Source organism: Cyprinus carpio, chromosome A1, assembly GCF_018340385.1.
Source record: "Cyprinus carpio isolate SPL01 chromosome A1, ASM1834038v1, whole genome shotgun sequence".
Classification (NCBI taxonomy): Eukaryota; Metazoa; Chordata; class Actinopteri; order Cypriniformes; family Cyprinidae; genus Cyprinus; species Cyprinus carpio.
The window spans coordinates 18,362,011-18,376,990 of NC_056572.1; the positions used below are offsets into that span (position 1 = coordinate 18,362,011).

Genomic DNA, 14,980 nt, shown 5'->3' on the forward strand with positions numbered 1-14,980 from the left:
AGCTGACCCCTGCAGAACAGCGGTACGCGGCGGTAGAGAGGGAAGCGTTGGTCGTCAAGTGGGCAGTTCTGGAGCTCAGGTACTACCTCCTCGGTAGGGGTGTGCCGGTCTCAGAATTGGTGATGACGGTTATGACGTGAGTCATATGTGACGGTTTATAACATAACCGTCGGGTGGGGGGGGTATTAGTTTGAATAAACGGAGCAGACACTGATTAGCTACTTGCTCTACGTTTATTTAAAAATTAACAGCAAGACAACTAGCAGTGAATGTGCTTTCCATTAATGAATCACACACAGTGAACAAATCCCTTAACAACAACAAAAAAAAAAAGCTTTGCAATGAACTGCTTGTTTTAAATAAATCACACACAGTAAACAAAACCTTTTAAAACAGTAGGCTACTTGTAACAAATACCGTTTTTTTCCACATATTCTGCACACAGGCCCTCATCAAGATTTTCTGTTTTTTTTTCCGTTGCCATCTGGTTTAAACCCGAAAAATGTGCCCATATAGGCGATGTAACATTTTTTTTTATCGCAACGAGATCCATCGGTTTTTTACCTTTCTTCACGAAGTTTTAATTTGAGCCGGAACATGGTTCCGTCACCTCCGGACGTTGGATCCGGAACATTTTTTTATTGGATCCGGCACCTCAGTCCTATGTCACTATGGGGCATTAAATCGCCTAAATTAAAAAAATTTAATTAATATTGGTGTAGTGTTTAAATGTTGTTATCGTGATAGAGATACGCAGATGGGGTATTATTTCATCCGCAACCACATCACAAAACTCATCATCCGCGCCAACGTGGTTTTTTTGAGCAAATTTCAAAGCCGCACCCCGCCCGCCATCCGCTGATTGTTTTCGTGTGGTCCTATGGACGATGCAATGCGTTTGCTCATGCGAGCCGCAAAAAAAAAGCCCTTGTCTGTTCTAGAAAGGATGCAGCAAAGATATTTAATGCTAATGTATGAGGCATAGGCCTACGCTGAGTTTAATTTACGATGAGATGCGCTCTAGTTCACAGTGCAGTGCAAGTGAACGCGGCGCGCTGGCGCTTCCATGTCGCGGTTATCATTGTCTGCTATATTTGCTTTTTATTTATTAAAATACATGCAATTGGTTGATGAAACATTTATTAAAATTAAGATAAAATTTGTACAAAACGAAATTAGTTTTTAAGAAGGGTTTTCTACAAAGCAAAATTTAATGAAGTGGTAAATATCATGTCTGACGATTTACAAAACTTCATTAAGTGGTTAAAAACCATGTCCTCCCGTATATTGCGCATCTTATGATCCTATCTTAAAAAATGAAAATAATTTTTTGATAAAAAATGTTTGTAAAAAATATTTAATGACACGGTTTTGGCGGTTATAGAGTTCTAATGACGGTGTTCAACTATAACCGCCGGTCTCACGGTTATATACTAACCGTCACACCCCTACTCCTCGGCCGCCACTTCACCCTCCTGACCGACCATGCCCCCCTGCAGTGGATGGCCCGGGCTAAGGAGACCAACGCCAGGGTGACGCGGTGGTCACGCTTTCTCCAGGACTTCAACTTCACCGTACAACACCGAGCGGGACGGCCCAACGCCAACGCACTCTCCCGCCCCCCTGTGGTCAGCTTTCACAGGTCTGTCAGGCCTCCACTCCCCGCCCTCCCCCTATCTCCCCGCTTCTCCAGAGGACTAGGGACGACGCTTGGGGGGGGGTGTGTGACACGTGTCCCGAGCTCTCGTCAGCGTCGCCCTGAAAACCCAGCAGGCACACCTGCACCTGCTCATCATGGGCTGAGCGCGGCCACACCTGTGCCCCTCAGCCGCTGCTCTCATAAGCCCTGCAAACCAGCACAGAGGTGAAAGATGTCTCCACAAGACTCGGCTGAAACTTGTCTATCCTTTTGCCCACAGAGAGCAGCGTGTGACCACCAGCCCCACCAGCCACGGGAGAGCACGGCCCCACACTGCACCAGCGCCACCGACAGCCAAGACGCCGAGCACCGCGCACCCAAACCGCCTCACAGCAACGCCTATCACCACCTTCCCATTGAATAAAATCCACCCTTCGGGGAACTTACCCTCATCCTCGAGTCGTGTCCTCCTTCACCCCGCCACAATGTATTAGTAATAGTAGCACTGTTGTTACATTGAGTCTTAAACTTTTATTTTGATGGGTTGCCGTGAGGAACTTGCTGATATGAAGGTACTTTTGTCAAATTAAATGGTAAAATGCTAATAAAGTGACTCTCAGAGCAGCTGGAGATGAAATTTGTGTATTCATATCATCATAGTGAGACGACAGAGGCTGAAAACAACGCGAGCTCATCCGCACTTGTGTAAACAAAACAGTGTGTCGCACCATCCGCCATTTATTCATTCATTGCGTAACTCATGGCGCCTCTACGTGTGATGTCAAATGCTTCTGGAGACTTGTAGTATTACTATAGAATTTTACCTGAGCATTGCAAATCATGCATATTGCGTTGTTCTTGGTTCCTGTCAACAGTATCTTCGCCATAAGCACTTCACCGGGGGAAGTCGTGGCCTAACAGTTAGAGATTTGGACTTGCAATCCAAGGGTTGTGAGTTCGAGTCTCGGGCCGGCTCTCTCCACCTTCAATACCACGACTGAGGTGCCCTTGAGCAAGGCACAGAACCCCCAACTGCTCCCCGGGCACCGCACCATAAATGGCTGCCCACTGCTTCGGGTGTGTGTTCACGGTGTGTGTGTTCACTGCTGTGTGTGTGCACTTTGGATGGGTTAAAAGCAGAGCACAAATTCTGAGTATGGGTCACCATACTTGGCTGTATGTCACGTCACTTTCGTCACTTTTTTGTTTCACTTTCGAATGAGTGACAGGCTTTCTGTTGTAACATTGCGCAAGGTAAATAATAGGGTGACATCTAGTGGAGAAGACTAATGAAAAGATTCACAATAATCAGATCTTTTTTTTAAATGTTTGCTGAAATAAATACCAGAAAAGATCTATTTGCGGCTTTTAAAAAATCAATATTGTCAATTAATCGATAAACGATTAATCGAAAAATCTTTTTTTTTAGCCAGCCCTAATTTGATTTGAAAATCTAGAATCAAAATCACCTATTCCAGAAACCGGTATACTAAAGCAGCCTACAACATGCTTAAAAGTTATGCAAATGTCTTACCATATTGTTCATATCCTCTGATGAGTCACTCTCACTTTTTAAGGACTCCTGATCTGAAATGTCTTTGTCACTATCATCAGATGGTGAGATCAAAGCTAAGAAAAATACCAAAGGGTGAACAGGGTGAAAACACAGAGATTTATCCATAGATAGATATCTATAGAGTTTGATTAGCATTCACATTTATCAGAATTTTTTTTTTTTTTTTTTTGCATGCGTGCATGTGGGGTTATAAGATAACCTGTAGTAAACCTCAAATACTCACAAGCATCATCACTCTTCTCCTTTTCCTCGTCAGTGAGGGACTTCAAGATTGAGTTAACACCTGGCAGACGACAGCGTCGCTTCCTCCATCCCTTTTTCCTCCTGCACACACACAAAAAAAAGTACAATAAACTGATTTTGCAGCATCTAACTTGCCACAAGTAGTCACAGTATAATAAACTTGTAGATAAATGTCAGTTTACATAACCAGCCAACAAATGATTTCCTTTTTTTCTTACTGAAACAGCCACTACTTTTGTGGGGAAGGAGACATTTTTGCTCCAGGAAGTATTTTATTTTGAGTATTTGACTTTGCCTGGGTCTCTTTCACCAGAAGAGAGAATACATATTTTAAATATGGATATCTTCTGAAAACAAAGGTTTGACTTTCATGATTTCATGGTACCCTAAGGCCAGATTTTGTTTGTTTGTTTTTTGTAATTATTATTAATGAACAAGTCAATCAAGTGTACTTTAATTACCATTAGCGGACAAAAACATCTTACTCGACTGAACAATGCGAACAAGCAGCGGTTTATTGAGACTCACATGCGAGCCAAAGCTTTGCGTGCCAGTTTACGTTGTAATTTGCGATTATTGTCAGAATCTCTGAGCACATGATCCTCTGCAGCCCAGCGATCCCAACTGAAAAACAGCAAAACAATGCTTCAGTACGAATTCGCAGCAGTGACAACACTCAAGTACACGCATTGGGCATGGCTTTGTTTAGCAGTTTGATATAATTTACCTTAGCGATATAAAAATAATAAAATCACTGTACAGCTAAAATGGCAAATAATTACACAATAATATTATTACCATAAAATGCGGCCTCCGCTTACCTTCTGTTCCAACCATTGAAATGAATCAGATACTTTGGGACCCTTTTCCCCTTATCATCTTTTACTGTTGCGATGTCAACAACCTGAAATGCAAAACGCTAATGAACACAAATTTAAGATTCCCCGCGAAAGAATGTGTGGATTCCAAAAAAAATTAATAAATAACATCTTACATTAACCGGCTAGCAGGGATTCAATCTCTGCCCTTCCCCCTAGCTTGCAACTGCAGCAGCCTGTGCGGCGCATAATTATGACGTCACAACTGTGGCTACGTTAGCTAGGTTTAATTGTGTGCACGCAATTTTATTTTACTATGGTAACTCTGATACAGTAAATTTATTTATGTTATTATTTTCTTAAAGTTTTGTTAAGTACGCACAATTCGAAGTGAAACTTATAAGATGATTGAGATAAGTGCTGAGGGTCTTTCTCGTTATGCGTTTACCGTAAAATGAATCACAAACATTGAGACAGGACACAATATATGTACGCACTAATAGTATTCACAGTGTTGCATGTCCTCAGTGTCCATTTCATTTAAATATCTTGCTTGATTCGGGTATGTTGAGGAGGATGGAGAGGCCTCTGATAGGGCGGATGCGACGCTAGCTACTTCAGCACGCTAACATGCTGTAACTTTTCCTGTTTCTTAACCGCACAATGCCACGGACTTTTAATGAAAATCCATACAACGCACACTATGATTGATTTAATATGTGTACGTGTTATTAAAGTTGATTATATGGATGATCCTTAAGAACTGTAAAAGTAATCCCCCCTAGTTTCACGACTGCGCTGAAAAACAGTATTTGAGGAAATGTGAAAAGAAATATCCATACATGCGTGTAAGCAACCTGTACTGTCTTTAACACAACAAACAACGCGTTAAAGGACAAATTTGTAGGAACATGATCTTACTGTATATTTACCTTCGCATCGTAGAGCACCTTGGCCTTGGATGGGTCAGGTTCAAAACAGAGAACTTTTTCTCCTTTATGGAATTTAAATTTCATTCCCCAAGAGTTCATTTGTTCATCGTGGCGAACAAGAGAGGAGGACTCCGAAGCCCCGGTCCTTAACCCGTTGCATACCTTGTCGTTGAAGAAGATAGAGAGAGCTGCGCGCACAAACTCAGAGGAAGATGATTTATGTGTTCACGCTCTCCTAGGAAGTGTCTGCCTGAGAGTTTTTAGTCATGACAAGAAGTGCGTTAAAAAGGGAATGAAAATGAAACAGATTCGCTTTACCCCCCCGCATCCCTCCCTCTCTCCCTTCCTCCCTCTCTCTCTCTCTCTCTCTCTCTCTCTCTCTCAATTCAGTTCAATTAAATTCAAATAGCTTTATTGGCATGACAAAAAAATCATTTTGAAAATGGTTTATAACATCTGAACATTTACATTAGAACACCTGAACATTTATTTATATCTTATAACTAATATCCCAGATAGCAAGGTGCACAGACTAACGGCCAAAGTAAGGACTTTGCTTAAATATATTAAATTTCAGTTTGTTTTTCCACCAAACCATAGCAGATAGAGGAGTGAGAGTGTAACTTTTGTATTTGAACACTGCGTGTGACAGCACGAGCAGACTGATCACGATTTTGACTTTCTTTCCTGAAAAAAAAAAAATATTGAGAATATTAATATGTAATAAATATTTGCACAAAAATTATTATTTGTGCTCCTACTTTGAGTTTGATAAAAAGGAAAAACCTAGCATTGTTTGATTTTATGTTAATGTTTATGTCAGTACGTCACAAAACTAATTACAACCAATGTTTTGTTGACCAAATGGCTATGTTTTTCACCTTTAATTTTTGCCTTTTTGTAGGCCCATCAGATGGATATTTCCTATGTTTGCTTGCATAAAGTGAAGATGCCAGACATGTGAGGGTAATTTACATTTTAAGAGTAAATTATTTTTATTTTACATGTTTTTTCATTTATTTATTTTGAGAAAATAAAGTTTTTCATTTAACACACATCTAGCAGTTGAATGTTGTTTTTAATGTTTTCTAGCAGGAAAACTACATGACATTTATTTTTAACCTATCCATGTTTTGTGCAGATATGTCCCTCACACCCTTTTAGGTCGGCAGTTTTGCTGTTGTGGGAGGAGCATCAGTTGAGAATGCTGGGCTGTACTCTGACCAGTGAGCTAGCCTCTCAGATGAACTGGGCAGTAGGTCACTGAAAGATAAGCCTGAACAAAAAACTCCATTTAGAGGCACCAGGTGTGCATGTTTGGTAAGTCACACATGGGTCCTTTGATCCTAAATTCAGTTTTATCAAATTTAAGTCCATAAAAAGTCTTAGGTATCTTAAATGCAATGAGAAAAGCCTTAAAGCGGTCATATGATGCTGCTAAAAAGAACATTATTTTGTGTATTTGGTGTAATAAAATGTTCTTATGTGGTTTAAGGTAAAAAAAAAAAAAAAAAAAACATTATTTTCCACATAATGTACATTATTGTTTCTCCTCTATGCCCCTCCTTTCTGAAACGCGTTGATTTTTACAAAGCTCATCGTTCTGAAAAGCGAGGTGTGTTCTGATTGGTCAGCTATCCAGTACATTGTGATTGGCTAAATACCTCAAGCATGTGACGGAAATGTTATGCCCCTTACCATATTGTGATGCCCTGTCTGGCCAGGCCAGAGCAATTAGACAAAAACATTAAAACCCATTACAAACGAGGCATTTGTTGCATCCAGTGGGAACATAATTACGGATTATGTAAGGAATAATTGACGACGGGCCGTTGAATTAGTAGAAAAACAGAGAGATAGAGACACACAGAGAAAGAGAAAGAAAGAGAGAGAGGTTGTGTGAATTAGGCTACCTCTGTGCGTCCCTCAACAGTGTTCTGCAGCAGCGTCTCCAAACAGCGTTGTTATAACCTCGCTAGTGAGAAATGTCATGTGTATTTACTTTCGGAAAATCATCTATCATGTTGTTGTTTTTGTTAGTCCTGTAATTTCCGTTATTAAAGTTTTACTATTCAAAGTGATATGGAACTGTAATGCAGTCAAGAGAGCTGCCTGGAACTACATTCGCCGTGCATTTCCCAGAAAATAATTGCACACCTCAGCACGTTCATCAGCCAATCAGATTCGAGCATTCAACGACCCCGTAGTATAAAATGACTTATACATGGCGCATCGCGCCACGTAAACATAAAACCATGTCTGCATTTGTGATTGGAGAAATGACAAATAGCAAGTGCTAGCCTACACTGCTCAAAGCGTCAGTGGCACATTCTTTAAATATAAAAAAACATATTACAGTATATGATTTAGAACAGCCGGCATTGTAGTCTACTCTCCCAGGATCAGGAAACAGTCTTCCATAAAATGTGGTGGACACATCTGAATATTTGGGTTAAACTGTTCTGGATGAGTGTTGTAAATAGAGGCCTAGAGTGAGCAGAGGCCAGCTTGAGTGAACGACGTGGCCGGTGGATTTCGACGAAGGAGCAGCCAGTGGGCTAGCAGCATTCGTCATGTGACGAAAGCCGATCTGGCGATCCACAGCGCGAACTTAAATTGATGTATTTCCTCAGCGACCAGCACGGATCAGCTCTAGGCATGAAGTAGTCCTCTTTTGGAAGGCCAAACAAAGTAGTTTCACTTTCACAACGAAACACAGTGCCTTCACAACATTTTTATGACCATCTTGATCTATTTTTCATCATTGAAATAACATTATTAGAGGGTGCAGCCCTGACAAAAAAAATAATAATGTTAAACTTCAACATTGATTCAATGATAATTTGGTTGATGCATTAACATTGATTCAGCGTTGATTCAATGTTGATCTGCTATCTGGGATGTTATATATTATATATGATATATATCTAATATGGAAATGTCATATACACATGGATACATATAGAAAGAAAAACAAAATAATAATAAATAAAAATAAAAATAAAAATGGTCATAATACGGAAGTCCTGTAAATACTGGACTGATAATAATACTTGGAACATTATGTACATGTGTAACAGTATGAGAGTGTATGAGAGCCTTTGAGAGTGTGTCTATTGGCTGTTTGTTTCTTGATTGTGCGTGTCCCTCAGGTGATGGCAGGATGCTACGAATTGTGCAGCAATATTTACTCATTTGTTTTTTTGAATGAAATGAGAATGAAACAACATTTTTTGGTTGGGTTACAAATGTTAAATTGGGGAAATATTTGATTAATTTTGGGGTAATAGTGGTGTCTACTGTTTTGATATTTTGGGCATTCTGTGAGGAAGTGCCGCCCAGTCTCTGTGTGAGTTCTGAGCAGTGGCATATGGGACACCCCGCAGCACCCGTGGTGCTTGGTGCCCCCACCTCTTGGAGGGCCCCATCGCAGGTGTAAGGTTCTTTTAGCTCAAAAGGGAAATGTATATAAATAATTACAATTAATTATGATTAATTACAATTATTTATATGAGCTGCCAGTAGTAACTGTAGCAGAATCAAATTGCCATCAACTAATCTGTTCATCTAGCGAACATTTAGCGTAATCTCATATCAACTTTAAGAAAGGATATTTTCGTGGCCACAGAAAATACTTTCATGCAGTATTAATGCATCAGAGCATGTAGCGAGGATCAAATTCATAAGGGATATTAATTTGCAACGCAGAATCAGAAACTCATGTAATTTGTGCACAAGAGTTTTATTAACCAAACACTAACACAAACTAGTCTAACAAACAAACAAACAAACAAACAATCACTTATACAGGGGAAAGGGCAAATGAGATTTAATGGATGATATCATCAGGAAAACCAGAAAATGAAGCTATGAAAAGAATCAGTTAACCACCTGAGTAAAATGTGCCATTTCAAATGTGTCCATACCTGCTCAGCATAATGTATTATCGGACCGGAAGGAGCACACAATCGTTTCGCCCCGGTCCATTGTTTTTTTGGATTGGGACCAATAATTTGGGGTTTGCCGTCCATCAAAAACAAGGAAATATATTGTGTTGACCCGGAGACATCATTACCTCATCCAATATATGACACACATTAATCAATCACTGTATTTAAATAATAATAATAATATTAATGAAATATCTTATGTTGACACATTCATTAAAGCTCATATAACACAAGACAACAATATATCACTGTATTTAAATAATAATAATTATAATAATACAATATCAAATTTAAAACAAACAGTAATCTATCACTATATTGTAATAATAATAATAATAATGATAATGATAATGAAATATCTTGTGTTGATCCAGGGACATCATATTCTTATGTTGACCCAGGGACTTCATTTCTTATAGCTCATCTAATATAAGACAAACAGTAATTAATCACTCTATTTAAATAATAATAATAATAAAAAAAAAAAAAAAAATAATTAATAATATTATTATTATTAAAATAAAAAACAAAAATATATAATGATAATGAAATATCTTGTGTTGATCCAGGGACATCATATTCTTATGTTGACCCAGGGACTTCATTCCTTATGGCTCATCTAATAAAAGACAAACAGTAATGAATCAATTGATTTTATTAAGTGAAGTGAAAAAAAAAGTGATGTGACATAAAACCAAGTATGGTGACCCATACTCAGAATTCGTGCTCTGCATTTAACCCATCCAAAGTGCACACACACAGCAGTAAACACACCCCGAGCAGTGGGCAGCCATTTATGCTGTGGCGCCCGGGGAGCAGTTGGGGGTTCGGTGCCTTGCTCAAGGGCACCTCAGTCATGGTATTGCTAGCCCAAGACTTGAACCCACAACCTTAGGGTTAGGAGTTACACTCTCTAACCACTAGGCCATGACTTCCCCAAAAAATAATAATATTAATAATATTTAACAATAATTATTTGGTAATAATAAAAAAAAAAATAATAATAATAATAATGAAATATCTTGTGTTGACCCAGGGACTTCATGTCAGGATTGAAGACAGGAAGCAAAAATGCAAGTAACGGTTTATTACAGGAATGCAAATGAGAAATGCTTCAGCTGAGGGTGGGTGGCGCAGGGACCTCGATGACAGCACAGGATGGGTGAGATGGTGAATTGAGTGCACTGGTGAAGGATGATGAAAGGTCCAGCTGATGACGACATAATCCACAGTGAAACACAGCACTGGAATGAACCCACGAGAATGAACGCAGAACAGGAGGAATACAGACATGCAGCACGGAGTACCTCAAACAACGATCTGACAAACAAGTGACAAAAGACAGGGCATTAAGTAGGCTGTTGGAATTAGATGCAGCTGCCGCTGATCACTGATGATCAGCGGTAACGCCCACATCAAACAATCAGCGTGACGTAACATGAGACGAGCAGGAAACAATGCATTCATGAACCGTGACACTTCATTCCTTATAGCTCAACTAATTTAAACAGCAATTAATCACTTTATTTTATTATTATTATAATATAATGATAATGATAATTACATATCTTGTGTTGACCTAGGGCTTCATTCCTTATAGCTCATCTAATATAAGACAAACATTAATGAATCACTGTATTTAAATAGTAATAATAATAATAATAATAAAAATAACAATTATTATTATTATTATATAATGATAATGAAATATCTCGTGTTGATCCAGAGACATCATATTCTTATGTTGACCCAGGGACTTCATTCCTTATAGCTCATCTAATATAAGACAAACAGTAATTAATCACTCTATGTAAATAATAATAATTATTATTATTATTTTTTTTTTATATATAATTATAATGAAATATCTTGTGTTGATCCAGGGACATCATATTCTTATGTTGACCCAGGGATTTCATTCCTTATTGCTCATCTAATATAAGACAAACACTGATCAATCGTTGTATTTAAATACTAATTATAACTAATAATAATAATAATAATTGCATTTATTTTGTTGACCCACGGGCCATCATTCCTTAATGTGCATTCAATAAGTTGAAGTTTTCTCTCATTTTACGATCATCACTGGATGAAACCAATTTAAATTTCTTAATGTTAACATTAATTTTTTTCTTTGCACAGATAGCGTTCATCTATGGAGATAGATAAAGGGTAAATAAAAAATAAAATTAAAATATTGACTGTATATAAACCAGAAATCTGACTTATTGTAACATTTGTACAAAAAATATATTTTTGTATTTTTTTCCTTTGAGATCATTTGGTGTGCTTTTATTGACAAAAGAGTCACTTGCAACATTAGACAATGATATGTGGCTGAATTACATTGTCATGGACATTGTATTGAGGTAATTCTTTTGAAGAATCATAAAACTGCAAATCATAATATTCTTAGCAATAATTTTCTACTAAATCTTTCTAGGTCTGGTCAATTTTGAACTAGGACGTCATAGAGGCGGAAATCTTTGATCTACCCAGTGCATTTTTACACTAAATTGAAAAACAGGTAGGAGTTACTGATATTGTAAGAAAGATCATTAAATTCATAAAAAGGGATCATTAAATTAATTTGAATTACACTGCGAGTTTCTCTTTATATGTTTGTAAATGATCATGCTACAGTATCTAGCGTTGCATGGGCTTTGAAGAAGCCATGTACTGTCATAGTTATATACTTAATCATATTATTGAAAAATTACTGTAACCATATGATTTGTCATGTCATCTATGCAATTGTAGTGGATTTTCAGGTGTCGTCAACTGGACAAAACATGAGGACATTTTTCGAAAGGACTATCTTTTGATAGTCGAGAATCCTCTTGGGTGAGAACTTTACATTATTTATTACTGGTTGTTATTACTTTTTACACAGCTCAAATATAACTGGTTAGTCGCACCTTCTTGCAGTCTGTTGATTTTCAGTAACAACACCTATTGGGGTTTATGACGCAATAACCAGTTGAATGTACTTTTCATATTACATATTACAATGCTAGACTCCCAGTCTGAGCAAGTGAGTGACAGCATGGATGTGTTCCAAAACTTTCGAAGGTTGATTCTGTTTTATTTTTATGTAAATACAGAACAAGAATTCCAAAATTATTATTTTTTTTACTCATTTTGTTTAAAACATGCATGCCTTTCTTCTATGGAACACAAAGAAGGATTTACTATATTTCAAGTCTTCTTAAACCATAAATTAAATTTGTAACAGTAAGAGAGTAAAATTATAATTCAATTTGATATCAGCAAGATTAAAAAAGTCGATAATGATCAGTGAACAATAATCTTAGTTTCCTAGGTGTCCTTTTAATTTTATAAAGTAAAAGCTGCCCTGATAAAGTGATAAAAGTGCTTTCTTTTTGGCAAAACAAAGAATTAGACTCTGGTCCACAGACACCTTTATTACAGTCTAGGGCTGTCACAGAGATAGATGTAATTTCAGGACTGTTCATTCTCTATTATACAGTTTGAAATAATTAAGCTTTATAATGACAATTGCCATTGACTGTAAACTGAGAAGGTCAATCTTCAAAGATGACAATGTTCTCATGTTGTGTTCGGCAGAAGAAACTCATTTGAAGCACATGAATGTGATTAAATGATTGATAGATAAATGATAGATTTTTCTTTTTAGGGCGAGCTATCCCTTTAAAATATAAAAGTAAGCATAATGTTGCAAAACCAGGACAAGATATGCTTTAACAAAAAGTTCAATACAATGTGGCTGTCATAGAGATACACATTTAATTTTTTTTCTCTCTTTCAGTTACTTAACAGAAATGTGGAAAAACACAAGAAAAACAACCTGGATATTTTCTGCAGATTCTATGCCAGCCCTGAAATTGAGGGTACCCGAACATCAAGGAAACATCAGGGACAAAATGCAAAGTTGTTTAGAAGGTGTATTCTTTTTTATTTTTTTAATGAACATTACAGAATCCTTATAAATTAATTCAGTTAAAATTGTGTGCCACTATTTTCTTAAATTTTAGGAAGTTATTTTAAATACAGCATAGGGTGCACAAGCATAACTTTTGATATGGCAGATGATATGTATTTAACTTGTGCTACATTAATCTTGTAATACTGGTTATTGACTGTGGGCCCTATCATACACCCGGCGCAATGCAACGCAAGGTGCAGCGCGAGTGTGTTTGCTAGTTTCAGTCCGGCACCGTTCGCATTTTCCCATCCAGCGCCACGTCGTTTAATTAGCAAATGCATTTGCGCCCATTTGTGCTCCCATGGGCGTGCTGGTCTAAAAAAGAGGTGTGTTCAAGCGCATTGCTATTTTCAGGAGCTGAAAATAGACTGTGCCATAGATCAACTCAAACCTAGTCTAAAGTCTGGCGCAATGTTTTTTCTTTGTTATTTAAAGAGCGTATTAGTATAGGCGGGTCCACAACGCGCGTAAATGCTGCTTATTAAACACAGGGCGCACAGCAGCACACAAACATGCCAAATATTAAAAATTAAAGGATTGCAATGCATAAGAATTTTTTGTAGGCTAATTAAATATAAAAATGCCTACATGTCATAATGGATAGTCATCGCATGTATCAGAATTAGACTATCTATTTGCTCGCACACGATCCGCTCCGTTTCATCTCGGAGACACGTTTTGTCTTCGTGCTTGCCAAATTCCGCTGTGTAAATAGCAAATCCGTCATGGCACGAGCGCAACAGGCTCTTAAAGGGAGTGAAAGATGAGACTCTGATTGGTTTATTGAACGTTACACCCAAAAAACACCCATTACTCATTAAGAGAATAGGAACAACCCGTTTAGACCATGCGCCCGGGCGCGCCAACCGTTTTTCCGTCGTTAAAATAGCAAAAGTGGATTTGGACACGCCCTGAGTGTACCTGCGCCATGCGCTTTACACTTTGCGTTTAGATCGTTAAAATAGGGCCCTATGAGTTTTGCTTATGCAGCACAGGGAAGTGTAGCAGAGGAAAACAAAGCAGAAGAAAGAGAAAGTGAAGAAGAACAAATGGTTGACGAGAGAGGGCAAAAGGAAAACATAGCCAAATAGAGTAGAGAGGAAGAAGAAATACCTAAGAAAAGAGAAAAGGACAAAACAGCTCAGGGAAGAAACTATACAGTTCTGGGAAGGCTGTAAGTGTCAGGCACCAAAAGAAAGTACACAGTCACTCAAGATGAACTGAAGAGAAGAATCATGGCAGAAAACATGTCAAACAACATGTTAAGTAGCCTGATTAGGGTTAGTATATATTCTAAACCTTATAGCAATTTGCTATACTTTTACAGAGCATAACATTTATAAAACAGTTTACCCAAAGGTTCGTAAAGAGGATCTCCCTCAGGAGCTCAGAGAACAACCGCCAATAAAAGCCAAGACAAAAATAAGCATCTTGTCTGCTCTCAGTGAAGGAGAGGCCACAGATGCCCAGGAGCTGGGAGCCATGCTAGGGAGACATGTAAACGTAGGCATGATTGCAAGTGTTCCCAGTGCTGAGGCAGACATTGCAAAGTAAGTTGCTATCCTCATATGGATTTTTTTAAAACTTGATTCTTGCTTACATATCTGTCCGTTTATGTTTACAGGAATAGACTCTGCACTCTCCAGAGCTTGCTGAGGGGAAAACTGGGAGAGGAAACACCTTTTAGTCTGCTGACCCATACATTTGGACCACAAGTTGTAGATTTGCTACTGATCTCATTTTTAATCAGTCAGTTTAAGTAGAGGTACACTGAGCCAGTGAACACAATTACACATGAATGTTAAATTGTTACATTGTCATCTCCGTTAATTAAGTAATGTTACAGTTAATT

The 14,980-nt window shown here is 38.0% G+C and overlaps 1 protein-coding gene and 1 long non-coding RNA gene across 7 annotated transcripts in view; one reads left to right on the forward strand and one right to left on the reverse strand.

Annotated features, from left to right (window-relative positions):
- The window catches only part of LOC109051366 (MSL complex subunit 3), a 153,414-nt gene extending 147,896 nt beyond the window's left edge, over positions 1 to 5,518 (reverse strand). The window contains exons 1-5 of one of the 6 annotated variants that reach the window (XM_042755926.1): positions 5,209 to 5,518; positions 4,280 to 4,362; positions 3,987 to 4,082; positions 3,439 to 3,539; positions 3,174 to 3,268 (exon numbers count right to left, since the gene is read on the reverse strand). In XM_042755926.1, coding sequence (XP_042611860.1) covers positions 3,174 to 3,268; positions 3,439 to 3,539; positions 3,987 to 4,082; positions 4,280 to 4,362; positions 5,209 to 5,307 — 474 coding nt within the window. In that variant the 5' untranslated portion in view covers positions 5,308 to 5,518. Of the gene's footprint in view, positions 1 to 3,173; positions 3,269 to 3,438; positions 3,540 to 3,986; positions 4,083 to 4,279; positions 4,378 to 4,452; positions 5,184 to 5,208 lie in introns of those variants that run through there. The other 5 variants (XM_042755874.1, XM_042756009.1, XM_042756052.1 and 2 more) reach the window with 5 other exon arrangements.
- An 838-nt stretch (positions 5,519 to 6,356) lies between these two features.
- Positions 6,357 to 13,389, forward strand: LOC109051394. The gene is made up of 3 exons (XR_002011360.2): positions 6,357 to 6,528; positions 10,195 to 12,005; positions 12,952 to 13,389. It is a non-coding gene; the product is annotated as an uncharacterized LOC109051394 (long non-coding RNA).
- The last annotated feature ends 1,591 nt before the right edge of the window (positions 13,390 to 14,980 follow it).